Source organism: Colletotrichum godetiae (assembly GCF_030913485.1).
Source record: "Colletotrichum godetiae strain CBS 193.32 chromosome Unknown BDP55scaffold_47, whole genome shotgun sequence".
NCBI lineage: Eukaryota > Fungi > Ascomycota > Sordariomycetes > Glomerellales > Glomerellaceae > Colletotrichum > Colletotrichum godetiae.
Window position 1 is genome coordinate 190103 of NW_026851295.1, and position 25729 is coordinate 215831.

General features: G+C 54.3%; 8 protein-coding genes across 8 annotated transcripts; 5 read left to right on the plus strand and 3 right to left on the minus strand.

The window, feature by feature from the left end:
- Nucleotides 1–811: 811 nt before the first annotated feature.
- Nucleotides 812–4143, plus strand: BDP55DRAFT_771738 (cytochrome P450; the record flags this gene model as incomplete). The annotated part of the gene is made up of 5 exons (XM_060581117.1): nt 812–1281; nt 1349–1505; nt 2552–3085; nt 3154–3800; nt 3885–4143. The coding sequence occupies exons 1-5, from the start codon at nt 917–919 to the stop codon at nt 4141–4143; spliced, it is 1962 nt and encodes a 653-aa protein (XP_060425430.1). The 5' UTR covers nt 812–916.
- A 1247-nt stretch (nt 4144–5390) lies between these two features.
- Nucleotides 5391–7264, plus strand: BDP55DRAFT_560446 (amino acid permease; the record flags this gene model as incomplete). The annotated part of the gene is made up of 4 exons (XM_060569992.1): nt 5391–5732; nt 5811–6266; nt 6330–7091; nt 7148–7264. 4 exons carry the CDS (start codon nt 5391–5393, stop codon nt 7262–7264), a joined length of 1677 nt encoding a protein of 558 aa, XP_060425431.1.
- A 3390-nt stretch (nt 7265–10654) lies between these two features.
- BDP55DRAFT_294792 (uncharacterized protein) lies at nt 10655–11442 on the minus strand. Its single transcript, XM_060566570.1, has 2 exons — nt 11261–11442; nt 10655–11112 (listed from the first exon to the last, which is right to left on the minus strand). Exon 2 carries the CDS (start codon nt 11100–11102, stop codon nt 10752–10754), a length of 351 nt encoding a protein of 116 aa, XP_060425432.1. The 5' UTR covers nt 11103–11112; nt 11261–11442; the 3' UTR covers nt 10655–10751.
- On the plus strand, nt 11097–13059 carry BDP55DRAFT_696859 (uncharacterized protein; the record flags this gene model as incomplete). The annotated part of the gene is made up of 2 exons (XM_060577617.1): nt 11097–11107; nt 11259–13059. 2 exons carry the CDS (start codon nt 11097–11099, stop codon nt 13057–13059), a joined length of 1812 nt encoding a protein of 603 aa, XP_060425433.1.
- A 354-nt stretch (nt 13060–13413) lies between these two features.
- Nucleotides 13414–17252, minus strand: BDP55DRAFT_294836 (cytochrome P450). Its single transcript, XM_060566572.1, has 5 exons — nt 16838–17252; nt 16751–16786; nt 16007–16690; nt 14337–15943; nt 13414–14278 (listed from the first exon to the last, which is right to left on the minus strand). Exons 1-5 carry the CDS (start codon nt 16934–16936, stop codon nt 13558–13560), a joined length of 3147 nt encoding a protein of 1048 aa, XP_060425434.1. The 5' UTR covers nt 16937–17252; the 3' UTR covers nt 13414–13557.
- Nucleotides 17253–19607: 2355 nt separating this feature from the next.
- BDP55DRAFT_560495 (HIT-like domain-containing protein) lies at nt 19608–20678 on the plus strand (the record flags this gene model as incomplete). Its single annotated transcript, XM_060569994.1, has 2 exons — nt 19608–19677; nt 19756–20678. The coding sequence occupies 2 exons, from the start codon at nt 19608–19610 to the stop codon at nt 20676–20678; spliced, it is 993 nt and encodes a 330-aa protein (XP_060425435.1).
- BDP55DRAFT_696862 (uncharacterized protein) lies at nt 20650–21864 on the minus strand (the record flags this gene model as incomplete). Its single annotated transcript, XM_060577618.1, has 5 exons — nt 20650–20793; nt 20850–21085; nt 21153–21199; nt 21267–21346; nt 21412–21864. The coding sequence occupies 5 exons, from the start codon at nt 21862–21864 to the stop codon at nt 20650–20652; spliced, it is 960 nt and encodes a 319-aa protein (XP_060425436.1).
- A 1047-nt stretch (nt 21865–22911) lies between these two features.
- BDP55DRAFT_294912 (hexokinase-1) lies at nt 22912–25523 on the plus strand. The gene is made up of 3 exons (XM_060566573.1): nt 22912–23281; nt 23464–23481; nt 23599–25523. Exons 1-3 carry the CDS (start codon nt 23094–23096, stop codon nt 25130–25132), a joined length of 1740 nt encoding a protein of 579 aa, XP_060425437.1. The 5' UTR covers nt 22912–23093; the 3' UTR covers nt 25133–25523.
- The last annotated feature ends 206 nt before the right edge of the window (nt 25524–25729 follow it).

Consider the following 25729-nt stretch of genomic DNA (forward strand, 5'->3'; position numbering starts at 1 on the left):
AACAAGTAAGTAAGTAGGCAACAATATTCTTCATATGATTTATGTAATGTGGTCCACGCAACCAGCAGGCATTTGCTTGCGATGTACTTGGAAAATTTCGGGCCATGTCTTTAATCACGCAGCAGCTTACAGAGAGCTGTGGCACGATGGAGACGTCTTTCCGAGTCTGTAAGAAAGAAAACGATACGGTGACCACGATGTCAAAGGGCCACATCATATCAATTCGATGCATTGGGGTTGTCATCCAACCAAGTGTTACACAGCCTTCTCCTCACCTGTAGATCGTGTCCAAAACGGACGCGCGTGGCTACTTGGCAAAAACCTCAAGACTAGCGCAGCCCCGCGAGCCCCAAACCATTACCAAAGTCCCTTTCAAATGGCGGGCACAGCGTTCAAGTCTGCCTGGCATCTCTACGCAGCCACAACCTGTGTCCCGGGAAAAGAGAGCTCCCCACAGCGACCTCGTCCTCAATTGGCTTATTGTGGCCAAGTGGCACTACTCAAAGTACAGATGCGTGCCTAAAAAGGATTCGAACCCATGCAGATCGGCGGTAAGTCCAGGCATACGGAGTACCATCTTGCCATTTTTAGGATCTCGGGACGTTTCCCAGCCCTGTGGCTTGACGCTCTTCTGGGCATGAGACTGTACTAAGAAGTACACTGGAATACCTATTTCGGACTGTTGGCTGTTGGTGGCTTGGCTCTTGGCTATGTACGTGCATGTAAGACATGTACTTCCACTCTGTCACGTCGGATGAGGCCGTGGTTTAGGCATCATCCTAACGAGCTTGTCTTCATATAAGTTTGCTTCCAACCCCAAGATTCAATATAGCTCTCACATGTTGATTCAGTTTCTTCAAGCGCCTTCCATAACGCAACCAAAAGCAATCAAACACATCCATCACCAAAAACCACAATGTCTTCAGCAGCCAAAACCGTCACCCTCCGACGCCTCGAAATCATCGCCTTCCCACCGGCCTTTATCCTCCTCCTCGCCCATGGCATCGCATCCGAGAGGGCCTTCCCGGCCCTTGGTCTCCTCCCACTAGCCGCCTCCTCAGTCCTCGGCCTCTTCGTCTTGAATCGCGATGCCGTTGCCGCCATCGGCTCCCCGATTCAAGCCCTCTCCGAATCCAACATATTCTGGGCCGACTGCCTCCTCGCGGTCTTCCACCTCTCGTTCCTGGTTCCGAGCTGGATTCTCTTGACGGATAGTATGAGGTGGGAAGAGTCCCTCATTGTATTGGGGACATATTGCACGGTATTTATGATGTTCGACTTGTAAGTATCCTCCTTGATCCGCACTCAACTTAACGTTTCAACTTTAAAGGCTAATACTCTTCCCTAGGGGCGTGCATCTGTACATTATTCTGCCGCAGGCTATGCATTTTCTTGTCAGCCGCAGCTGTGACTGCCCCCACTGCCGTAGTGTCACCAAGACGGGATACTTCTCGTCCACCGTGTCCGAGTACACGCCACTTAGCGACGGCGATGAGCCGGAGATCGTAGCCCGAGATCTTGAGGAGGGCAACGGGGCCAACCGAATTTGAGCCGCTCTCATACGGGAATAAGGTCGGTTCTTCATCTTGCTCTCTAGGGGTAGATGTGATCAAATTCGATGACAGCCTGTTGGGACAACATATCTGCGCCTATTTTCACTTGACATAGATAGACATTACGATCGATAATAGATTTCTCTAAATTTTCGGGATGATTGTCCACTGATGAGACATTCGACTTCTAAAATGGTTTGCTGAACATCATTCACCCCTCATGCCAGTCGAGCTGTGGACTGCAGATCGCGTGCTTCCCTACCCAAAGTCCTTACAAGGGCCATGATAGGCAGGCAATGAATCTATGAATCTAGCACTAACGGCTAGGTACTCGACAACCCGTATCCTTCCCTCGAACATCTGGACCAATCTCTCGATGTATCCAGCTTGAAGATAACGTGATTAGTGATACTGAAGTATCCAGACTAGATATTTCAACTCAAATGTTGAGACCCCAACAGCAGATTGGATGATGATGATGACAAGGTTTAAACCTTGAATGATATCCCGCTTTCTTACGTGCTTCATACTTTTACCAAGATCAGAAAGTGAGGGGAAGAGTACTTCACCCAATTCTGGTTGGCTCTTTCTCCTTTCTTGAGGCAAAATTTCGGCTGAAGGGCGAGCGAGACCGATGTTCAAAGAAGTCAGAACTTTAGAGGCAGCGCCTTTAAGACCCCCTAAGCCGCTTTCTCCTCTCCCGCCAGATTTTGGGATAACATTGGAGTGGGAGCCTAAGATCCGCCATCACCTCAACTCCATCTACCTCTGGATGTGGGCAGGGCTAAACAGAGCTGAGCACAGACTACCATGATGCTATCCACAGGCCTCACGACCCCAATTGGGTTGGCTTATACTGCCATAGGTTTGATCTTGATTTTGGTTACCTATGTAAGTGTTGTCGTCGAGCTATAGTCGAAATAAGCCCCTGTCTTGCGGCTACGTTGCATGGAAAGCTGTACTGTATTCAATCGGTATTCAGTAACTGATTCTTTTAGACGATTCACACAGCTTACACAAGCCCCGTTCGACACATCCCGGGCCCCTGGCACACCCTCCTCACCCATCTTCCCTTGAGGTACCACATCCTCACTGGTCGGCGAATGTATTACATTCACGCGCTGCACGCCTCTTACGGACTCGTGGTCCGCATCTCCCCCCACGAAGTAGCCGTAGCAGATCCAGCAGGCTTCACCGCAATTCATCGCATCGGGGGCGGATTCCTCAAGGCGCCGTGGTACGAGGAGTCCAACGCGCCTGACGGAGGCGAGCCGAGTATCTTTGCGATGCGGGACCCTAGGAAACATGCGATGCGCAGAAAACTACTGGGCAGTGTCTTCACAAAGGCTTCGCTCAGAAAAGACTGGGAGGGCGTCGTTAGAGAAAAGGTTGAGATGGTCGTGGGCAAGATACGTGGAGAGGCGGAGGGAGGGGGGTGCTCGGATGTGTTGAAGTGGTTCACTATGATGGCGACCGATGTCGTGGCTCACTTGTGTTTCGGGGAGTCTTTTAAGATGCTAGAAATGGGCGAGGTAGGCCGTTCTCAATTCCGCCTTACATTTCCCGGCCTGGCATACGCGTACTGATGACAAGATGTAAGAAAAACGACTATATGAAGATGCTGGAACTCATCTCGGTCCAAAACATCACGCGCTACGAGCTGCCCTGGCTGCACATCATCCGCGCCCACCTACCTTTCCTCAAATCATCGAAAGACCTCGTCGACGCACAAGCTGTCCTCGACAGCTACGGTAAACGAGCTCTGGAGAGTCTACGCCAGAATAGTGGCCGCGGCAGGACGTTGTTTGCGACCTTATTGGACGCCCTCGATGCGGACAAAACCGACGACGGTAAAAAGAACGCCGACACAAATAAGAAGCTCACCGAGGAAATGGTGCAAAGAGAAAGTCGAAGCATGATCATCGGCGGCTCGGACACGACATCTATCACGCTGGCGTATCTAGTCTGGGCGGTTGTAAAACGACCTGACCTCAGAGTAAAGTTGGAAGAGGAGGTCGCGAGATTGAGCCCCAACTTCGACGATGATGCGCTGGAAAAGCTTCCGTTGCTCAACGCCGTGATTATGGAGACATTGAGGCTGTACGGCGCCGTTCCGGGTCAGCTGTCGAGGTCGGTGCCAGCGGGCGGCGCTACGCTCGGGGGATACTTTGTGCCCGGCGGAGTCACGGTGGAGACGCAAGCGTACACACTTCACCGGGATCCGGAGGTATGGCCGGATCCCCTACGGTAAGGATCTCTCACTGGCTTTACAGATGTCGTGGTGCGCTGGGGATGTTTTCGCAAAGAAGCAAGCGACTGACGTGACAAAAGCTTTGATGAGACGCGATTCCGAGACCAAAGCAAACTCACTCCAAACCAAAAGCTCTTTTTTTCGCCCTGGGGCGCCGGCTCGCGAATCTGCCTCGGCGTCGAGCTCGCCAGAATGGAACTTAGATTGGCCGTGACCATGCTCTTTCGGGAATGCAGGGGTCTGATGGTGGCGCCTGGGATGACGGATGAGATGATGGAGATGGAGAACTTCTTCATGATCAGCCCTGTCGGGCACAAGTGCGAGGTGACTTTACCCTGATGCGCTGAAGAATCGGAGAAGGAAAATGCGGTAGCACCCAGGTGGCTCGTAGTTGCGTAGAACTTGGCTCGGGGTTTCCGGGTCGCGCAATTTGAGACCGGCATTGGACAGTGGGCAGAATTTTGGGAGATTTGACTCACGGCGGTTATGTTTCCAGAATGTCATGCCACGATCAGTTGCCGACATGCGGTGTTTGACAGGTTTTGGTCCGCTTGGTAGATCTTCAAGATGTTGATCCATCTGTACCTCCACTTCCATCGGTCTGTGTGACGCAGAGGGATGCCAGTGCTCCCTATCAAGTATGCCATCAGTCCGTAACATCATCAAGGACCCCTCGTTCCTCTCCCGGTCTTGGGAGCAAGATCCCGCCTTGGCCTGGTGCTTCGGCACGTGGGGATAAACCCTTTCATTCAAGTCTCCCACTTCCGCCCCCCTTTGTCACACTCACGGACATCACTAGTTCGGCGCAAGTTTTTCTTACCATTCTTCCAGAAGATTTTTAGAAGATTTTCAGATGAACGACTCATGCGTTGGCCACTCACAATTCTCTGTCAGATCCGCCCACACCGCGCTACCGCGCTTTGTACCTCCGTACCGCCGGCGCAAATGGGATGGACCCACATCACCCCGTTCTCCGCGACCCCGGACCCGCCCGCCTCGGCCAACTTGGGAAGAATTTTTACGTACCTGGAATTGCCATCGCTCCATTTCTCACAGCTTTTCTGCGAAATCGGAGTTTGGATGGCGTGTGAAGCTTCGTGACTGTGCTTCTTGATGCGTTGTGTCAAATTCAAGACATTTGAAATGCCATCGAGACCCTCACTGTAGGAGGTACTCGAGTCACCGTGACAGAGGTCTACAACCAGGCCGGAGCAGACCGAGGTGAAGCGCGGCCAAGCTCGGTGAACGCGCCCAGCTTCACGATCTGCTGCAACCTCTCATCCTCGCCCCTCATGGTTCCACACTACCCAGGAACGCCCCGCGACTAGCTCGATGATGCCATTGTCTAGTGCCCAGTCCTCCGGTCTCGCCCTAGGGATGCGAAAAATCTTGCAGATGGGATTGACTGCCGGTAGGTATTTCATATAATCTCGATATGGGCCCTTCCATGTCCTGAGTTCCCTCCCTTCCGGATAGCCCCTCGACTGTTCACCCTCGACTTTCGTTCCAACAACATAGGCACCTAGCCCCCAAACGGAACAAACGCCGGCTTCAGTCACTGTCCTTGAGAAACAGGATATTCAGCCATGACGGCGCACGATTCCTCCCGGCCCCGGTCCATCGGGCCCGCCGCCGACGACGATGCGGTCCGAGACATTGAAAAGTCCGGCGCCGACGAACACCACGACGACAAGGCCGCCATCTTGGAGCCCCAGCTCAATGTCGGCGGCCACGGCCGCACCCAGCGTCGCCTGCGCGACTACCAGGTCACCATGATTGGTTTCTGCAGTGGTATCGGAACTGGTCTCTTCATCGGAACGGGCTCGGCCTACGCCAAGGCCGGCCCGGCCGGTCTGCTGCTCGCCTACATCATCGTCGGTGCCGTTCTGTGGTGTGTGATGCAGAGTATTGGAGAGCTTGCGACTTTGGTACGTGATACAGCGTTCGCTTCGGGATACTTTCCTACGGCTTTCACACTCAACGGCAAAACTGACTCTTGAAACCAGATTCCTACCGCCGGTTCATTCCCCCATTGGGCAACCCGCTTCATCGATCCGGCCGTCGGCTTCTCCCTCGCAATTTCTTACGGCTACTGCTACACAATCTCCATCGGCGCAGAAGCCTCGGCAGCCGCGATCTTAGTGTCGTACTGGACAGACATAACGCCCGCCGTCGTCATTACGATTTCCCTCGTTCTTATCCTCTTCTGCAACCTGCTCAGTGTGCGCTGGTACGGCGAGACCGAGGTTGTAGGCGGTTCCATCAAGGTCCTCTGCTTCATCGGCCTCGTCTTCACCTCCATCATCATCACCGCCGGCGGGGGTCCTAACCACGAGGCCATTGGGTTCAAGTACTGGAACAACCCCGGCGCGTGGGTTGACTACAACGGCATCACTGGTTCGACTGGTCACTTCCTGGGCTTCCTCGCTGCCTTTGTGAACGCGTCCTTCTCCTTCATCGGTGTATGTTCTTCATGCTTCCCTAGAAATAAGAAGTCGTGAAGAAAAACTGACAAGCAAAACCAGGTAGAAACAGTCGTCATCAGCGCCGCAGAATCAATCAACCCCCACAAAGCCATCCCCAACGCCGCCCGCCGCGTGACATGGCGCATCGGCTTCTTCTACGTCCTCGGTGCCCTCCTCATCTCCCTCATCGTCGACCCCCGCGAAGAAGGCCTCGTGTCCGACTCCGGCAACGCAAACTCCTCCCCCTGGGTCATCGCCATCCGTCAAGCCGGCATCAATATCCTTCCCTCCATCGTCAACGCCTGCATCCTCGTCAGCGCCTGGAGCGCTGGTAACTCGTACTGCTGGGTCGGCTCCCGCATGATTGTCGCCATGACGACGGACCGCCAGCTGCCGCAGTTCTTTGGCCGCACGACGAAGCACGGTGTGCCGTACGTTGCTGTCATTACCTCCTGGTTGTTTGGGCCGTTGGCGTATCTTAGTCTCGGCTCTGGTGGTGCCGCGGATGCGTTTAACTGGTTGCTGAGTCTGAGTACCGTTGCTGGGTTGATTGCGTGGGCGACGCTTTGCTTCTGCTACATCCGCTTCCACAAGGCGATGAAGGTGCAGGGCGTCAGCCGTGATACTTTGCCCTGGAAGGCGCCCTTCCAGCCGTTCGCGGCCTGGTTCGGCTTCATTGGCTCGACCATCATTGTCTTTGTTGCTGGGTTTTCCGTCTTCCTGGCGGGTAACTGGTCGACTTCGGACTTTGTCTCGTCGTATATCGGAATCCCCATCTTCATTGTTCCTATCATCGTCTGGAAGATTGTTCACAAGACCAAGGTATGTTTTCTTTCCTTCCCTAGAATGCCGAGGATATCTCGCTGACTTCCCTCTAGTTCGTTCGCGCTCACGAGATTGATCTCTGGTCTGGCCGTCTTCACGAGTCAGAGCGGGCTCCCGAGAAGCCCAAGCCGACGACTGTGGGCGAGAGGGTCAAGGACTGGTTCTCATGATCAACACAGATGTTGGAGTCGGATGTGTCTCATCATCGTTGCTGTCATTTACGCATGAAGATGGAGGTCGTGTAGCATTAGTCTTAGTAATGGAACTCCGGAAACATTTCTGTTGGAGACTCAGTCATAGAGCTCGACATGAGTGTGAAATTCATCTTGACATACAAGCCAGCCGATGCCATTTCGCCCAAAGTAGACCTGCGAGTCCGCCATCAAGGCCACCTGGAGCAGCATCTTTCATCGCAATCAATCCCAATCTAGTCCGGTCATCCATATCACAAGGGGTAAGTCTTCCGCCGAGTTTCCCCCAATGAGCATTTTGGCTACCTGCAACCGAACGAGGCCACCATCGGACCTGGGTCACCTTCTCTGGGAAGATGGTGATGAGAACCATCATTTGATGCCACTTACAACAAGCCGTGAAGAGGCGGGCAGTCATGCAAATTGGGTTCTCCCATAGACCTTCCCGTCAAACATCACGAGGTGTTGTCACCTCTGATGCGAGGCCTCTCGAGCGGCACTCGTCACCACCGTCGCACTACGCGGCATCTTGAAAAAGAGCGTTGTTCACCCGACGGGTCCAGCGCCCTTCATCAGCTGATGACCTCACCATTTCCATCTCGGAAGGTCGGTCTCGATGCATGGACGTCATTCTAAAGTTGGCCCCGGTCAGCCCATCCAAGAAACGCGAAAGAAAGCTCAAGTGATGAAAACGAGCTAGCCTGAACTTTGACCGACGTCAAGGGAAAGATTTCCCAGACTTCGATAAGCTGACCACCCCGACTACATGGTCTCGAGCAGTCGATCCCACGCCGCTTGTTATCGCTACCCCCCGCTGGGTTCGAACAGTAAGAACCCCAGGTTCCGGTCATGACCAAGATCGTTGCCAATTTTGATACCGCTTGACTAAGTGCAGTCTCGCTCAATGATTTCTCATCTTTGGGCGCTCACTGGACCCCCCCTGCACGTAAGTGCATCCACCTTTCGCGATGTTGGTAAGCCGGGAAGTGAGGCTTGTCAGCCGTACATCGGTAAGGTTAGTAGTCAGACGTCACACCATACACCATACATCCACATCCACACACATACACACCACGCATATCCGTGTAACCTCTACACACACAGCCCTTATCCCCCGCGTTTCTTCGTGTCCACGTACCGATAACGGAGTCGCCGCTGTACTACGCCGCAATCCGCCCATGCATTAGCACTCCACGGTGTGTTTGCGACATGGGGCTCACCAGGGTCCAGGAGATATTAGCGAAGGACAACGAAATAAGACTACGGGGCTCGAGGCGTGAAGGATGGCGGCAATGGTGCCCATCGTTCCGGTCATGTTTGACGTGTAAAGTGCTTTCCCGTCGTGAAGATCGCGGGTGAGCATGATAGTAACCTCGTGGGAATTCGACTGGTGTCGAAGCCTTGCAGGGAAACTCCCAACTCACTCCCCCTCTCAGCTGTGTCGTCAACAAGAGAACATCCAAAAGACAATCGGAAAAGACTTTGTGAAGATGAACAATTTAGCCGCTCTGTAGACCTTTCTCACGAGAAGCGTAACATCTACGGATACTCACTCTTCGGCTGGAATTGGGAACGTGAAGGGCTTGGCGTAAGCAGGCCCGTAGAAAGGCAGATCGGCTGGCTCAAAGAGGTTTGGTGTCCTCCTGCACGAGTCTCGGCCGTTCCGGTACAACGCACTTTTGCACAGTTGCTGATTTGCTTTTCCCATACATCTGAACCACCTCCCCTGCTAGAGCTTATTATCCTTCCGGTGGTTGTGTGGTGGTCGTGGTTGGTATAGCGATTGACTTACCTTACACGCATGGTGGCATTGCAAGGGGGTCGCTGTTTCGCAGATTACCTTGGCCCACCATGTTGGTCTTAAGGTTCTGGGAACTTTGTGAGTGAGGCCAAGGAGACCTTTGCATTCAATTGTTGAATGTGTTACTCGATCCCAAATATGTAGGCTGCATTCTCTCTTGCCAAGTTCACGTCGGGCGGTCTTGGATCATTGTTGATTGGGATGGTGAATATTGTGTGGGAGACTGGAGGGTGCGATAATCTGGGCGAGGTTGGAAATGCATCCTCATTGAGCGACTGGCAGACGTTGAGATATCTGTCTTCAATCGATAGTCACCTGTCGATCAGTCGCCAAGATTTCGGATTCTCAGGGTACATCAGGTCTGGTGTTGCACAAAGCCTCTGCGAACAGCGTCGCCAAGATCGCGAATGCGTGGCAGGCCAGGCAGGTTCCCGGGACGGTATTGTTTTCGCCAAAAAGCACCCGCTGAGGAGGTAATGAGTGGCTGAGACGTATGAAATGGCATTGGTCTTATTTCTTTGGAATCAGAAGAGAAATTCTATCCAATGTTCTTCGGCCGTAAATTGATTCCTGAGGACTTATGACCAACACGGCAGATGGAAGTATCATGTGCCTCCGTCATGTCAACTCATTAATGTCTTCTTGGAACGTCTATTGGTAGTCGCGACAACTATGCTGCCGATGTAACGAAGAATGAAGGCGTAGTAGGCCCTCGCATGATGAGAGTCATGATGCGATCTTGAGATTGGTTCGCAACGGCGGTGCTTCTCCTGGACTCCTGCATAAGAGACGCTGCACGCACCGCCCGCAGCGGACATCATAGAGCCCATACTTTAGGGCTGAGTGATTCATCGTGGCACATCCCCATCCCCAGAGGCCTCACGGTCGTCATCGAACACCCAAGATCGTGGTAAACTCGCATCAAACCTTTTGGCTTGACGCAGGGAGGGAGGGTGTGGGCGTGGTCGTGGGCTTGACACACATACAGCACACCTCCATGCTGACGGGCGAACCAGTGAAAGAGTCCACGACGGCTACCTCAGAGACACACACATCCCCAGGCAGACATAGACAACTTGCATACAATGCCTCTTCCCCCGGTCTAGTCCTCGCACTCCGTCGGAAGGACGTTGAACAGGTACGTCACTAGAACCTCGGACTAAGTGGGTATGTATGGATGGGGCACGGCGGGTAAGGCTGGCAGTTGGCTTCTGGACGGGATCCCGGGTGTGTCCCGTGTGCCAGTTACACGGCTGCGGTGCCTACCCCCCCTCTCTCTCCCCTTGGTGGTCCCTTTGAGTCCCCTGGCGTCAGAAGTAGCGCCGGTTGCACCCAATCCAAGGTCTCTGATCGTGCCGCCTGAACGGGCGCTTCTCTTCTTTGGGAATCTGACGCCGAGAAGGCTGATCAAATCGAAAGACGCGAAGGAATGGGGGTGGTGGTGGTGGTAGGTAGGTAGAGAGTCCTTGTGGTACATGGAGGGGAGGGACAATATTCATTCAACCTTGTTGTAATATGTGTTGGGGGCCATTTACGGCCCCCAAACTTCTTCTTTTTCCCCTTGAAATGCTCTTGTTGATAGTATGCTTTTCACTCTTAAAGACGGGAGATTCGCCCTGCTGAAAGCAAATTTCCAAGATTTTCAAATCTCCTCTTCTCTATTCTCTAAGATAGGAACGAAGACGAGCAATGACTTCTTCTGCTTGCACCTACGGCGGCAGCCAAATCAACTTCTTGATGCCCCGTACACCTGGTGTGGCATGGACCGAACCAGCGGGACACGCAACGGACCCCAAGTATGATCCCACCCCCATCCCGACATGCATGGCAGCGAACACACAGATCTGGTTGGTGGCAAACGGAGAGAAAGGGAATAACAGGACGGCGGCGCGCTGACAATGTGATTTGTAGTAGGAATGGTGGCAACAATGACAGGCCGCGAATTCTCACGTTTGCTTTACAGAAAAGACCACGGGCTACTCGGGCGAGTGCCAATAAGGTTCGAACGGGATGCATTACTTGTAAGCTGGTTCCACCACCGTCCATCTCCAGAGCTTCGCTTGAAAGTCTTTATGGTAGCTAATCAGAACATCATCACAGGCAAGTGAGTATTCCTTCTCGGAGTGAGAGAGAGAGAAAGCAGGAATAGCTTCTCACGCCTTGTGGCCCCAGGCGCCGACACCTAAAATGCGATGAAGTGACGCCCTCATGCCAGCGATGCGTGAAATGGCAAGGGTTTTGTGAAGGATACGACTCTCTCAGCGGCTCATCAGCCTCCACCCCCGGCTCAGAAGACGCAGACACCACCAACAAGACAACATCGCCATCATCATCCGTCGTCCGCGTAACCAAAAGGAAGCCGCTCCTCGCAAACACCCGCCCCAGATCGCAATCCCAGTTGATCGACGTCAGCCTCCCAATCGAGCCCACCGAGAACCTCTTTGGAAATGTCTTTGAACGCCAGTACTTTGACTACTGGCTCTCCCGCCGCGACCGCCTCGGCGGCGGCTTCTTCGACGAGCAGCTATGGGCCAAGACCATCCCGCAAATGAGCCACCAGCACGCCTCCGTCCGGTACGCCGCCATGGCCGTCGGCGGCATCGGGAAAGCCCTCCTGCACAGCCTGAAGCCGACCACACCCGCTCAGCTAGGCGCAAATGGGCCGCACTACGCCCTCGCCCTCTCGTACTACGGCCGCGCGATCCGCGAGGTCCGCAAAGCCACCCGCGAAGAAACAGGCAGTCTCCGGGCCGCCATCGTCTGCTGCCTGCTCTTTGTCTGCTTTGAGGTGCTCCACGGCGATCGAAAGGCCGCCTTCGCCCTCATCAACAGCGGGCAGACGATGATGGACGAGCTGCTGCGCCGGTGCGAGGAGGAGAAGAGCCGGGATCAGAGTATCATCGGCGCCGAGGCCGTCGAGACGGAGGCGCTGCATGTGTTTCAGCGGCTTATCCAGCAGTCTTGGTCCTGCGGCGTGCTTCGGCGGCGGGAGCGGCGCTTCGTCGAGGGTGGGAATCTTCCTGTTGAAGAGAAGAAGGACTCATACTCCTCCGAGTCGTGGTGCTGCCAGGGTGGACCGGGGAGGAAGTGCGCCATTCACAAGATGCCTGCGACGTTCAGCAGTCTCCAGGAAGCTCGTCGGTGGTGGGACGTGACGCAGCACTACGTGACACACTCCTCCGACATTGTCTGCCGCGTCACTCAGCTAGGACTCGACGAGGACTTCCTCTCCGAATGCAACGAGCGCATCCGCAGACAACTAGAAGAAAGCGAGCGAGCGCGGACCGGCGCCGCCATCAACAAGCCGTTGTCATCCTCGTCCGCCGTCGCAGCAGGGGCCGGAGAGACCGCCTCCCGCTGGCAAGACTTCAGAGACGCCCTAGCACGATGGGAAACCGGCTTCGCGCCCCTCTGGACTGCCGCCCGCAAGCAGAAACTCTCAGACGAGAGATCTTACAGCCAAGCAGCGCACCTCCGCGCACAATACCTCACCCTCTCCAACTGCCTCGAGTCCCCCCTCGGCTGCAGCTACGAGCGCGTAGCCCGCCTCACCCCGCGCTTCCGCGAAGTCATCCAGCTCTCCGCCGGCCTGTTGGCCTACCAAAAGCGCTCTTCCTTACCCGGCGAGATCTTCACGATGGACATGGGTCCCACGTGGCCTCTCTTCCTTGCGGGGACGCGGTGTCGCGTACCCGAGCTGCGCAACGAGGCGATTCGGCTGCTGCGTGAGAATCCGCGGCGGGATGGGTTGTGGGATAGCCGGTTCTTTTACGCGCTGATGATGAGGAATAAGATGTTGGAGATTTCGAATTCGAGGGAGGGCACGCCGGAGGAGCAGTGGTGGCGTTTGCAGCATCGGTCTGCGTGTGTTGATGAGCAAGGGGCGTTGATTGCCAAGGCGATGGATAAGAACCCGTTGACGGGGACGTGGGATCTGGGGGAGGATAATGTGAGGCGGTTTCTGTTTGATTGAAGTCTGGGTTGTTTCTCGAGGGGAGGAGACTGATCTTGTACTTCTTCCTGGTGAGGGTGTGAAGGTGAGTAGTAGACCACTTGGTTGTCTCTTCATCAGGGCATTGGATATGGATAGATCCTCATGGAGTGTTGGTTCCCAAACTTGGGGAGGGATTGAAAGGGATTTGGCAGACCGAGACGCCTTCAGACTGTTGGGATTTTGGGTGGTCAATGTGATTTGAATCATCGGGCTAGACTGGATTCGGTTATACCTGATGACTATTAGTACCCAAAGGCCTATGTCCTTACATGGAATCATCGCGAAATACCAGGCAATGTTGATATCAGCAATTGTTGGCTCACCGAGAATTGTGAAATGTCCTGCCATTTCAAGATGTCAACACTAACACTTAAATGTGATTTCAAACACTCAGAGGGGAGTGGTATCCAAAACGCAACTTGAATCTCCTCAAATCCGACCCATCCAAACCTTGTCCCTACTAGTTCAGGAACCCCTTCAGTCAAATACATCCGTAGCATACCTCTCATTCCGAATCCCCTCAAACCACTTCTTCGCTCCCTCATAATCCAAATCCCTCAACTCAGCAAGCCCCTCACCCCCGTCCTCCTTTGCAGACTCCAAAATCACATTCACACAAGCCTCCTCAACAGCCTTTCCCACATTCCTCGTACCGCACACAAATAACTTGGCTCCCCTAGCCCACAGCTCCGATATGTCCTTTTTATCGCGGTACATCCTATCCTGTACGTACCGACACCCTCCACTCTCCTCTTTTCCTTGCCTTCCCCCTTCAGCACCGGCGCGAGAATACGCCCTCCTAACAGAAACTGCACCCATCTCCTCCCACGCATCAAATTCATCGCGGTACAAATCATCCGCGCCCGGTCTCCGACACCCGAAGAACAACAACGCGGGCGCGAGCGTTCGTCCAGCAGCCAGCATCGCAGCACGCTCCTGGATAAAACCGCGGATGGGCGCGATGCCGGACCCAGCAGCGACTAGAATCAGCGGCGTCTTTTTCGGGTCGCGCGGCAGGTGAAAGGCGGCGTGCGAGGGCCGCACGGCGACGTGAAGTTTGTCGCCGGCTTTCAGGGCGGCGAGATAGCTTGTTGCTACGCCGACGTGGCGGCCTTGGCCCGATAGCGAGGGAGAGTCGAGGATGGAGTAGGTTAGGGTAGCTTGGGAGGGGTTACGGAGGGGAGAAGATGAGATAGAACTTGGTTGACAGTTAGTAGTGTTGATATACACGACAATACATGTCAGAGATGACTTACTATTGTCGTACGCGCATGGGCGGGAGCATGGCAAGAAAGGCGCCAATGGGTAGCGCAATAGACGGGAACCTCTCCAAGAGATCCAGCACCGTGACGCGTTTCTGCGTAATTCCCTCCTGGTACTCGTCCCCGGCGAGCTGTTCCAGCGTCTTGATGGTGTCCTCGTCCCGCGTCGCCTCCATCAGGGACAGGATATTCCGCTTTGTCGCCGGTTGCGCGAGCTCCACGTACGCGCTAAGGATATCCAGCGCCGAGATGGCCTGGTTGACCGGTAGGGCGGTCCGCTTGTCGCCAGAAATGGTCAGGCACGCATCCCACGCCAGCTGGAATCTCCGGAATACCCTCTCTACATTGCTGCGCGGGTTGAGAGGCAGCACAGCGAGGTAGTCGCCAGCTCGATACGTCATGTTCGATGGAAGTTGTACGTCCATGTGCCTCTTCTCCGGCTCGCCGGGCGAGGTCAGTATCTTCTCCTCCGATACGATGGCTTCCTGGACATCAGACCGCAGCGTTGACGTCCGCGGATTGGAGATTTGCACGGCGAGACCAGATTGCAGACCGCCCCCATCCTGCGCCTCGGCCACGTCGTACTTATCCGCTAGAGCCGGCCAGAGGATCTCGTCCTCCCAGACTTCAAAGTCGGAGAACATGTCTCGCTCGGCTGCGTCAGTGAGACCCATGGGTACAAGTCTGCTGGCTCCACGTTCCTCCATGGTGGCATCAACCAACTTCGGAATGCGGTGGAAGGTCTGCACCCAGTCGTGGTGTCCACAGCCAAAGACAGCATATGGAACATCTTGCAGCTCCTGGCCCTTGAGGCTCTCGAGCCAGGCGACAAAGTGGGCTGCGTTGTCCGGCGGTTGGCCCTCGTATGAAGCAGTGATAATAACCACGGGATGGTCCTTGACAAGACGTTCTCGGACGGTATCAAGAGGCTCTACGACCGTTGCGTTGAACCCGTGGGAGCTCGCGTCTGTAGCAAGACGCTGCGCGAGAGCCTCGCATGTGCCACTGTTGGAGCCATAGTAGATGCTGATGGGTTTCCCGTTTCTTGGGTTAGTCTTGTGACCGTTGGTCTGGACACCGTTCGCCTGGACCGACGGTAAAGACCGATGAGTGAGCTTGGTCTTACTTGCACCCCTGCCGGCAAGCCGATGCTCTAGCTCTGTGGGGCTCATCCCATGTCTCAGGGTGGCACGCATGTAAAAGTCCTTCGGCTTGATAGTAAGGGACTCAGCAATCTTGAGCTGATAATTCGGGTCGTCCATGGTGAAGTTGAAGTTCTGCAGCAGCATGGCTGTGGCCAGTAGAGCTTCTTGCCAGGCGAAAGGCCGGCCGATGCAAGCTCGCATGCCATTGCCAAAGGGCTTCCACGAGTTGGGGAATTCCCTTTGAGTTCGCTCAAAGTTTTCGTCGAGCATTCTCTCGGGCTTGAATTCGCCGGCATCGTCGCCGTAAACGATGGGGTCGAGCTGGGATTTGCCGAGTAGGCAAGCAATGGATTCGCCTTTCTTGACGGGGTATTTACCGCCGATGAGGGTGTCTTCCTTGGCTTCGACGGCGAATGCGGGAATAGTGGCACAGAGGCGAAGAGTCTCACGGAGGACCTAGAAAGTCTTGATGTTAGTGTGACTGCCAAGTTGCGTGTCTGTACTTGTGTTGGGGCTTACGGCATTCAAATAAGGCAACTTGGAAAGGTGATCGATTGTGATTGGGCCTTGTCCAACAACATCGTCAACTTCTTGTTGCGCCTTTCGATAGGCCGCCGGCTGCCGCAAAAGCTCGAAAAACGCAAACGACAACATGCCGGAAGTCGTCTCGTGGCCGGCAATGAGAAAGGTGATCAAGTTATCAATGATGCTGGCATCGGTCATCTTCTGGCCCGTCTTGGGATCCACGCCATTCAACATGGCAGACAACAAGTCCTTCCTCTCAGAAGGGTTCTCCTTCCGTGCTTCGAGCACCTCTCTCGCTGTCTTGCGCAACAGCTCGATATCGGCAAAGAATTTCTGCTCGGCGCTGCGGAAAAAGTAGTTGGCAAACGCGGGCCTCTTGTCCCTGTTGCCGCATTCTGTGAGGGCGTCGCCCATGGCGCTGATGAAGGGATGAAGCTCCTCGCGATAGTACGAGTTAAAGCGGAAGTCCATGGAGCAGAGGGCGATGGTGTCGAGTGTCAGGCGAGTGAAGTCGTCAGTAACGCGGATCGGGGTCTGGCTACCGTGGCGGGCCCATTTCATGGCCATTTGGGAGGCGACATCGGCCATTTCATCAAACATGCCGCGAATGGTGACGGGGCCGAAGGCTGGGATTAAGATTCTGTGGGCGATACCCCAGTTGGGTTCATCTGGTTTAGCCTTGAGAGTTTATTAACGAAAGAGTTGCTATGGTTGCTAAGCGTGGAAGGGGTTTCTTACGGTGAAGAGGCCATCGTTGGCGACGTGTCTGACTTCCTGCAGGAAAGATTAGCTTTGCCTGACGCCCGAGGAATTGATCTTTCTTACACGGAGAACATTGTTCAAAGACTTTTGGAAGCGACTTTCATCGCACACTTCATTGACGAGGGCATTTGTCGAAACGAAAACCACAGTCAGCCCTGGCATTCGCAGCCGGTAAACCTCGCCTACAAGGAAAGTTCAGCAAAATTGATCCAATATTCAATTGGCGTGAAGAGAAGTCAATGGCTCATCATACGTGTCAGCCAACCGATGCAGGTCGTTCAATGGATTTTCAGGGTTGAATTCGGCAATGTGGCCAAGAAAGGGAAGACCTCTAGGTTCGGGTATGGGCACCTCCTCTTTGCCGGCCATGTTTGACTGGCGTTTGGCGTCGTATGATTTTAGATACGGAAGATGGGTTCTAGGTAGGCCAGACAGACGAAGGGACAGCGCCCAATTTGTACTTCTAGGTGACGCCCGAGATTCAAGTCGAGTGTCTAGAACGAGGCTGTGTCAAGGGCACAGCAATATCCCGAAGTTGTCGCGGGGTGGAGAGGTAGAGAAAGGGAGATGGGTGTGGAACTGTGGAACAACTCGGTGAATTCCCACCTTCTCAAATGGTCCCAAGTGATCAGCGTCAAGGCTAATGGCCGACGGCCTTTTGATATTTAGTAGTGTAGCGTCGAGGTCCCTACTTTTCACAATCCAGGTGGGAACGCTAGCACGATAGGGCAGCAAGGGGATATGGTAGGATGATGTGGAGGAAAAGATGTTCAGAGATCGTATTTTGAGAGGAGAATGAGGATGGCACAGATGGCAAGCGGGCGGGCGGGTCGATATGTACGTTGGTCCGAATATAGCGCCAGGGGTGTTGGTCGGAGACGAGAAGCTCGTAAGTTTCGAAGGACGAGTCCATTACCTGTGGCTAGTCAATCTTTTGGCCAGTTATCGATGCTATTCGGTGTCTTGCCCCGGTTGTGAAGTACCTTTGTAGGTACGGATAGCGGCACGAAACGAAGGATGTTTACCTGCACTGCTGCAGCAGTTGGTTGGAAATGCCTATCGAGACTGTTGGCTGGGACGCATACTCGTAGCCCAGACCGCATAGCCACCTACCTCTACAGGCAGAGATTGTAGCTTGGGCTTTACAGAAAGGCACAATAGGCCTAGCTTCTGTGTAAAGTGGCCGGGGTCTCCCAACTACGCTAGAGATGACAGCGAGTGGGAATGTTTGGCATACGAATACTCCGTACCCCCAGTGGCTAAGCTCTAAGACACCAAATACTGGGTACGCAGTAATCGTGTCTCTGCTCGCGTCGTGCTGCCTGCCTGCGGTGACATTCATCTTCTGCGGTGGGTTGTACTGAGTGTCCCTCTCGGGCGCCTTTGCAAGCCGCGACGCACTGTTGAACAGTTCCCCGAGGCCGATACGTGTGTTTGGAGGACACTTGTCATTCGACCGATGCTGTATTTTTCTTGCATCTGGGAGAGCCAAGACGTTTGAGTCGTGAACCGTCAAACTTGAGTGGCCCGGGAGTTACAACCGGAGCGGGCGAATAGAGTTCGGCGGGTTTGCAACGCCGACCCTCCGGTCGATAGACTCTTATGATGCAGCGATTGGCGGCGGACAGGCCCGCGCTGGGGTGGATTACTCCGCTAATTCTTGTTTCCCGGCCCTGAACTCTGTTCTGTTTTTGTGGAGTTTGAGGCTTTCTCTCGCAGTGCCTATGCGCTGTGGAGTTAATCCGAAGTATCATCATGAGCGTAGAAAAGGTTGTGCCCGATAATGGCGCTCGTCGCACGAGAGGATTGCTGTGTTACACAGCCAACAGACTGTCGGGTAGTGCACCTTGAGCAGTGTGGGAGGTTGGCAAGCTGGCGAGCGATTCGTGCTTTTCCGTCGCGCTGCGCCGCCGCCGAGAGAAAGGCGCGAATTTCCCGAGGCGAAAAGACCGAAAACGCGGAGATACAGCTGACTGGCTGGCCCCCCTTCTCTCAGTCGCAATTTGTCGAATGAAATTTACGAGTATTTCGTAACGCAACCAATTTGTATCCGCATGGAATTGATGTTTAGAGTTGTCTCCGCCAGTGCATTGACATTGATGTTGGCTCCATCAATCTTCACGGCCGTGTTGATTCTGTGTGGACCAGGCCCGGGAGTCGGGAGTTGGGATAATAGGAGTCGGATAGACTTGAGCTCCGGAGCGGCTTAGGACGGGCCGCTACTCGATCTCGATCTTGGGTCGCGTGGACTGCGATGGCCTAGTGGATGTACACAATAAGCTTTGAAACTTGGCTCTATAATGGCACCGCAGTACCTTGATTATGGAAGAGAACTTGCGTAGAAGTAGAACAGACAGAAGAGGCAGAAGGGGCAGAAGAGGCAGAAGAGGCAGAAGTGCCTTATCTGTGTAAGATGTGGATAGTCACATTTGTGGATGATGATCACTCTATGTGTATTTCGACAGTATGCAATCAATCGAAGGAATGGAATGATGATGGGATGAACAGATGACTGGGAAATTATGAATTCAACCTCGCCAGAGCCGTCAAGACGCCTTGTGCACCTGCCTCACAAATCCAGGAGCCCGGAGGCAGGCACGACGGACGACGGACATCGGCGGCAAGGGCAGGAGCTGGTGCCCCACCGCGGGGTAACGCCGTGGCGGGGTCAGAACTTGAGGTGCTCCTGCCTTTCGGTCATATCAACCCGGACGCTGATCCCGCAAGGCTTTTCCGTCGTCAACTCCCTCGCCATACGATATAACCTGCCTCCAGTTGCCCGCTCATATTCTCAAAAACTCTCAAACTCTCGGTCACAGCTCCAATCGACGCCATGGCAGACGTCAAAGCAAACGCCGAGGCGCTCATCCCAAGATTCAAGCTCGAACGCGTCCTCAACCAAGGTACGGTCTACCCACACTCCTGCCACCACCACAACCCACCAAACCGACGCTGAACTGACACCGACGATGCCTTGCCAGACCAAGCAGGCCGCCGCACTTCCCTCCTAGGAACAATTGACTCCAATCCGGCCCTCCTAATCCTCGAACGCGCTCCCTTCCCAACCGACCCGTCCTACCTAGCCGCAACCCCGACAACCCTCTCCTCCATCACGAACCTCGGCGCAAACGATATATACCACTGGTACCTCGCCAGCAGCGGCGCCCCCTCCTCCTCCAAAGCGACACCCGACCCTTCCCTCGCCGACCTCAAAATCAACCTAATCTACCCCTGCACCGCTTCCCACATCAAGAAATACAGCAAACAAGGCGTCCGCTTCGTAACCGAAACCCCAGAGCTCTACGCCTCGCACATCCGCCCCTACATGCAACGCAAGCGCGGCGAGGGCCGGCTGGACTGGGTCTTCAACATCATCGAGGGCCGCACAGAAGTCGAAGACGTAATCTACCGCACCGAGCTCGGCACCCAAGGCGACGAAGGATTCCTCCTCATCCCGGATCTGAACTGGGACCGCAAGACGATGGAGGGGCTTCACTTGCTAGCCCTCGTCGAGCGACGCGACATCTGGTCCCTGCGCGACCTCCGCAAGAAGCACATCCCTTGGCTGCAGCACATGAAGGCCAAGTTGTTGGCGGCGACCGTGAATCAGTACCCCGATATCGAGATCGACCAGCTCAAGCTCTACGTCCACTACCAGCCTACGTACTACCACTTCCACATTCACATTGTGCACGTGCAGCTGGAAGCCGGCGCCACACAGGCCGTCGGCAAGGCGGTTGGGCTCGACAGCATCATGGAGACGCTCAAGATCATGAAGGGAGACGAGGACACGGGCATGGATGGTATTGCACTAAGTTACACACTTGGCGAAGCTAGCGACCTATGGACAGAAGTGTACGAGCCTCTTAAGAGCTCTAAGCAGAACGGTACAGCTTCTCAATAGCGATGACAAGATCGTTGGGGCCCGCGCCGTGCGGGCAGTCCTTCCACTCGCCGCCGTCCCGGATACAGTAAATCTCCTCGTTGAGCCTGACGGTACAGCTCTTGGTGACGCCGGCCTGGATAGTCGATTAGACATAGATCAGATATGAGGGAAGTGTAGACCAGAACTTACATCCTTACTCCGGCGGACGCTGTCACGCAGCATACCAACACCGAAGCCTCCGTCATCCAGAGTAGCGCAGTCGTCGAGAGCCTGGATGTCGATGGCGTGCTCCAGAGCGCAGTCCTCGACCAGAGTACGGTCAGGGATGGCGCTGTATTCGCGAGTGAGGCACATGGTAAAGCCGAGGTTGATCTTGGGATCGGGGTAGAGGTGAATGGCGCAAAGCTCAATGATGTTTCCCATGCCTGTTGGAAGAAGTTAGCGTTCGGATGCCAGGTGCGCTACATGGAATCTGTAGAGGAGCAAACATACACTCGGCAGGGCCGTGCTTGCAGTCTACGCCGTCGTTCTCGGTCGGTCTGGATAGCGCATTTCGTCAGTCCCAGTTTCATGGAGCAGCGGAAGAGCCGTAGAGTGATTACTTACGTGCCGATGTACGACAAGGTAAAATTGACCTTGTCTAGTGACTTGACCATGGTAGGCAGAACCAAATCTCTCAAGCAATCCTATACACATCTAGCATCAGCATCCCTAACCTGAACATCTTATCTCAACATCGACTGTTGCGTACCCTCGCATCCGGACACTTGCTCATAATGTGCGCCTCCAAAGGCACCAAGCTCTTGGCAACCTCGACCGGCGGCTCCTGAGGCACGATACGAGAAGTGCCACTGCTGGTCTGGCTCAACGGGTGACGCAGGTAATTCCACAGAGTATAGGCAAACAAGACAGCCATGGCCAGGGCGGGCAAGATGCCCTTCTTCCGGGTCATCCGTGCAGACATGGCCGGGTGGGGTGGAGGAGGTGTCGTTGTGCGGTATCCGTAGTTGTAGTCTCGCTTTTCGTCCATGACAACGGGGTATTCGGGTTCGGAGTATCGGTAGGAGGAGCGAGTTTCGGGCGCGGTAGTAGTGGCGGTCGTCGTTATTGTCTCGCCGGCGGCGGCAGATTGAGATCGGGCTTCTTCTTGGCGCAGTTGACGGTTGACGGAGCGGTGTTCTGAACAGCCTCGATGTGCCCCCATTTGGAGAAAGAAGCTGCAAGATGGTCCCCCGAAGCAAAGTTTAGTAATGACGGGATAACGTCGCGAGGGGTGGTGCAGTGGTGGTGCACTGGCACTGGTTGGTGTGTCCGTGAGATTGCGACAGAGACGCAGGATGCGCGCAATGCACAATGCACCCTTGAGCCAATAAGAGTCTGGGATCCGTACCTCTCAGAGACGTTGGAGGAACGTCGGTGCTAGCTAGATGGGGAAAAGCTCGATGAGATTATAAAAGTACATAAGATCACGCACGACTTTGCCTTTGAATCTAAGTATCTTCATATCTCCACCTTTCAATCATCTGAGCTCCATGTCCGGCGGCACGCCATCAGCAACAACGGGCAACAGCGGGGGCTTCTTGCCCGTTCCTGGCGAACCTCCCGCCGGCTCCTCACTGCCTTATCTTATCAGCTGTTGCATTCGTCAAGTGCGGGAGGGTCCATTGGCGCTGATGTAACAGTGCGAGATGCTTCTTTCCCATGACTGTACCGCCATCTGACCTCATTAGGACCTTATTTGCGACGATTGAACAGCAAACAGTAGTAAAGCTGCTTGATTACTTAAGGTAGGTAGAGACGAGGACAGGAGGTAGAATATTCGGGCAAGATATCAGGTTTCATAGCAAGGGACATCGATACCCACGTTCTTAGCAACTTCAAGTCACTTATATCTAAGGGGAAGTGACTCAGTGGCTAAGGTCATCCCCACCCGCACCTGCTTTCCACAAAACGGTGGTGAGGAGCTCCCCTTCCTCTTCTGGGCTGAGCTACGACGGGAAGGACCTGACATCAGGTGTGGACGATGGAGCAGGCGCATCTCAGCTGAGTGTAACGTGCCCTGCTCCATACTCCATGCTCCATATTGTCATTCTCCCATCTCCTTTTCCACACATTGCGCAACTTCAAACGTCAGATTCAACTTTTGGATTTTCTATTCCCGACAAACAAGCTAGACTCGAGTCTCTGCTCGTAGAGCTTTGTTTTAATTAACCACGCGAACATTCCGAATTCGTAAACGGGTACCCGCCCAACCAAGCAACCAATCCTGGACTCGGCAAAGCAAAGCGAAAGTAACAGAGTGACATAGACAACCCTTCAGAGATATACAGGCCCAGAGACGTAGGGAACAACAGCCTCATCACCTCGTCGCCTCACGCCTCACGCCTCACGCCTCACGCCTCACCACTACCCCGGCGCCTGAGCACAATCGACATGGATCCCAGTTCTGCCCTGCAGCAATTCCTGCAGCCCCTCCAAGTCGACACCCGCAAGATTCATACACTGTCCAGTCACTTCTTTTCTAATTTCAGAGACCTCGCTCTCTATGCCGATGACCAGTTCCTCTCCACGCCCATCTCAGAGTCCATCTTACGACATGTCAGCCGAAAAGGTCATAGAAGGTATGATGTTTCCCTCCTTTAACCCCTTGATTTTATCTCCACTCGACCTAGCCTCCTGGGATGCCCGTGATCTCTTCTGAAGTATTCCTCTAAATCATCCGGTGGCAAGAGTTGTGCAAAGTTGAGATGAAATCGGGGTGTGCTTTGCCATGTTTGATACTGAGGCTAACAACGCACTCTAGACACCTGGCCATTGACATGTACGTCGCATAAACCCTTCCCCACCAACATCAGCCACCCGTCTCCATTTCATACGCATCTCACCATGCTGTAAGGCTTTTTCGGCATGTTGATCAGATCACTGACCTCAATGCCAGCGGCGGGACGAATCTGAGGGTAGGCCTCGTCGAGCTACAGCCCGAAGAAGAGACAAACGCCAACAAGACATCCTCATCCCCGTCCAAACCAAATGGAACTGCCTCATCATCTTCATCGCCGACCTCAACACTCTATCTCAAAGAGGAAGCATGGCCCATAGACGACGGCGTCAAAGCAGATGCCAAAGGTGATCCCCAGCTCCTCTTCGACTGGATTGGCACCCGCATCGCATCTGTCGTCCGCAATGCCCGCAAGGAATCCCTGCTGCCCGACGATGATGAACCCATTCCACTGGGCATCACTTTCAGTTTCCCCATGATCCAGCGTTCCATCGCCGATGCACAAATCATGACAATGGGAAAAGGCTTCAGCATCAAAGGCCACGCAATGCTAGGTCCTCTGCTAATCAGGGGCTACGACAAAGCTCGCAACGCCCAGTCCAAGGGAATGCACAGCCGCCCTCTCCCGCCCATCTCCGTCGCCGCCATATCAAACGACTCCGTCTCAACACTAGTCACCTTCATCTATCTTTTCGACGAATTCAAGTCCACACCCCAGCCCAAGGTCAAGTCCAAGTCCAAATCCATATCCCAGTCACCGTCCCTCATTATCAAGAAGGCAAGCATGGGCCTCATCGTCGGCACAGGCTGCAACGCCACCATTCCTCTCCCTCTTACCGCCCTTGGCCAAAACAAGTGGCCCGCAGCTGTAAGCACCCTCCCCAGCGAACCTGCCGGCCTCGTTCGCATCGCTGTCAACACGGAATGGAGCATCCGCGGCACGGCTCCGCCCCTACGCGAACTAGACTTCATCACGGCATGGGATACGGCCCTTGACGAGGCCCTCGTCGGACCGGGCGAGATCGCTGGCTTCCAGCCCCTGGAGTACATGACAGCCGGCCGCTATCTCGGCGAGCTGGGCCGCCTCGTTCTACTCGACTATCTCCGTACCATTCTTGGCTTCGATGAATTCTCATTACCAGCAGGCTTGCTCTTGAGGTACGCGCTGACGACGACGTTCTTGAGCCACTTCAAACCTGCCGATGAGAATCCTTCCGACCCATCCCCTCTACTGTCCAAGCTAGAAAAGGAGTTCCCAGTAGGAGAAGTAGAAGCAGAAAAGGGGGCATCATATCCCTCCTTCCAATGGACACCAACAATCGCAGCAGCCCTCTATCACATCGCAAAAGCAATCGAGATCCGCGCCGCGGGTATTGTCGCAGCCGCCACCTTCGCCCTCTTGAAGCTCGCAGACGACATACCTCCTCCTTTCCCAAAAGACCTGGAGAAGCATCGGGGCATCCCTCCCGCCATGGAGCTGGGTGTGGGCTACACAGGCGGTTGCATTTCCCATTTCCAAGACTACCTCGCCGACACGCAAGACTTTTTAGACAAGATCGTAAAGCTGGAATACAGCGCGGGCGGGTCGGATGCACCAGTGAGGATCATCCTGAGTCCCTGCCATGACGGCGGAATCAAGGGCGCCGGTATCCTCGCGGCCGCCACGAGTAACACTCATACGCAAGAAACATAGCATGTTGCAGAATGGTGGGAGAAGGAAAATAGAGTGAGGAACCGATTCAGGTCGAGTGGATGAGAGGTATTCATCCGCCTCAACTACCTGCCATGCCACGGCGGGTATTGGGAGTGCCTATCACATATAAAACACGACGAATACTCACTTTTGTATGTGAAGTACAGCATCATTAACTTGGACTTGCAAACAGAGCACATACTCGATAGGCGGAGACATTCGGAATGCAAGAAACCTTTCAATTGACTCGGCAGGTCAACTAGAGACCCTCCTTGCTTCTGAGCAGGCTAGACACATCCCGCCTACTGCCCCCGAGATGTTTTGACTTACATCCACTCCCCCAAACTATTAGAGAAAGTAGAATAAATACAACTCCTTCGCCTTGTGCTTCACAGTAAACTCAACTCACGCACCATGGCTAACCCTACCGCCACCTCCTTCCTCTTTCTGCTCTCTCTGCAAACATATCCTCAGTGCAAATATATACGACGCAAGCGACCTCCTATGCAATTCGAGCGATGGTGAAGAAGCAGACGCTATGCTATGCCATGTTGTTTTGTTGATATCATTGGCGCAAATCTTTGGCACCCTCCCCTC

Coding starts and splice junctions, on each gene's coding strand:
- BDP55DRAFT_294792 (XM_060566570.1), bottom strand. CDS start 11,102: ATGCATCCCGTTCGAACCTTATTGGCACTCGCCCGAGTAGCCCGTGGT.
- BDP55DRAFT_294836 (XM_060566572.1), bottom strand. CDS start 16,936: ATGCCAGGGCTGACTGTGGTTTTCGTTTCGACAAATGCCCTCGTCAAT. Junction 15,944..16,006: donor AGTTGCCTTATTTGAATGCC/GTAAGCCCCAAC, acceptor AAGACTTTCTAG/GTCCTCCGTGAGACTCTTCG. Junction 14,279..14,336: donor CCCATGCGCGTACGACAATA/GTAAGTCATCTC, acceptor CTGTCAACCAAG/TTCTATCTCATCTTCTCCCC.
- BDP55DRAFT_294912 (XM_060566573.1), top strand. CDS start 23,094: ATGGATCCCAGTTCTGCCCTGCAGCAATTCCTGCAGCCCCTCCAAGTC.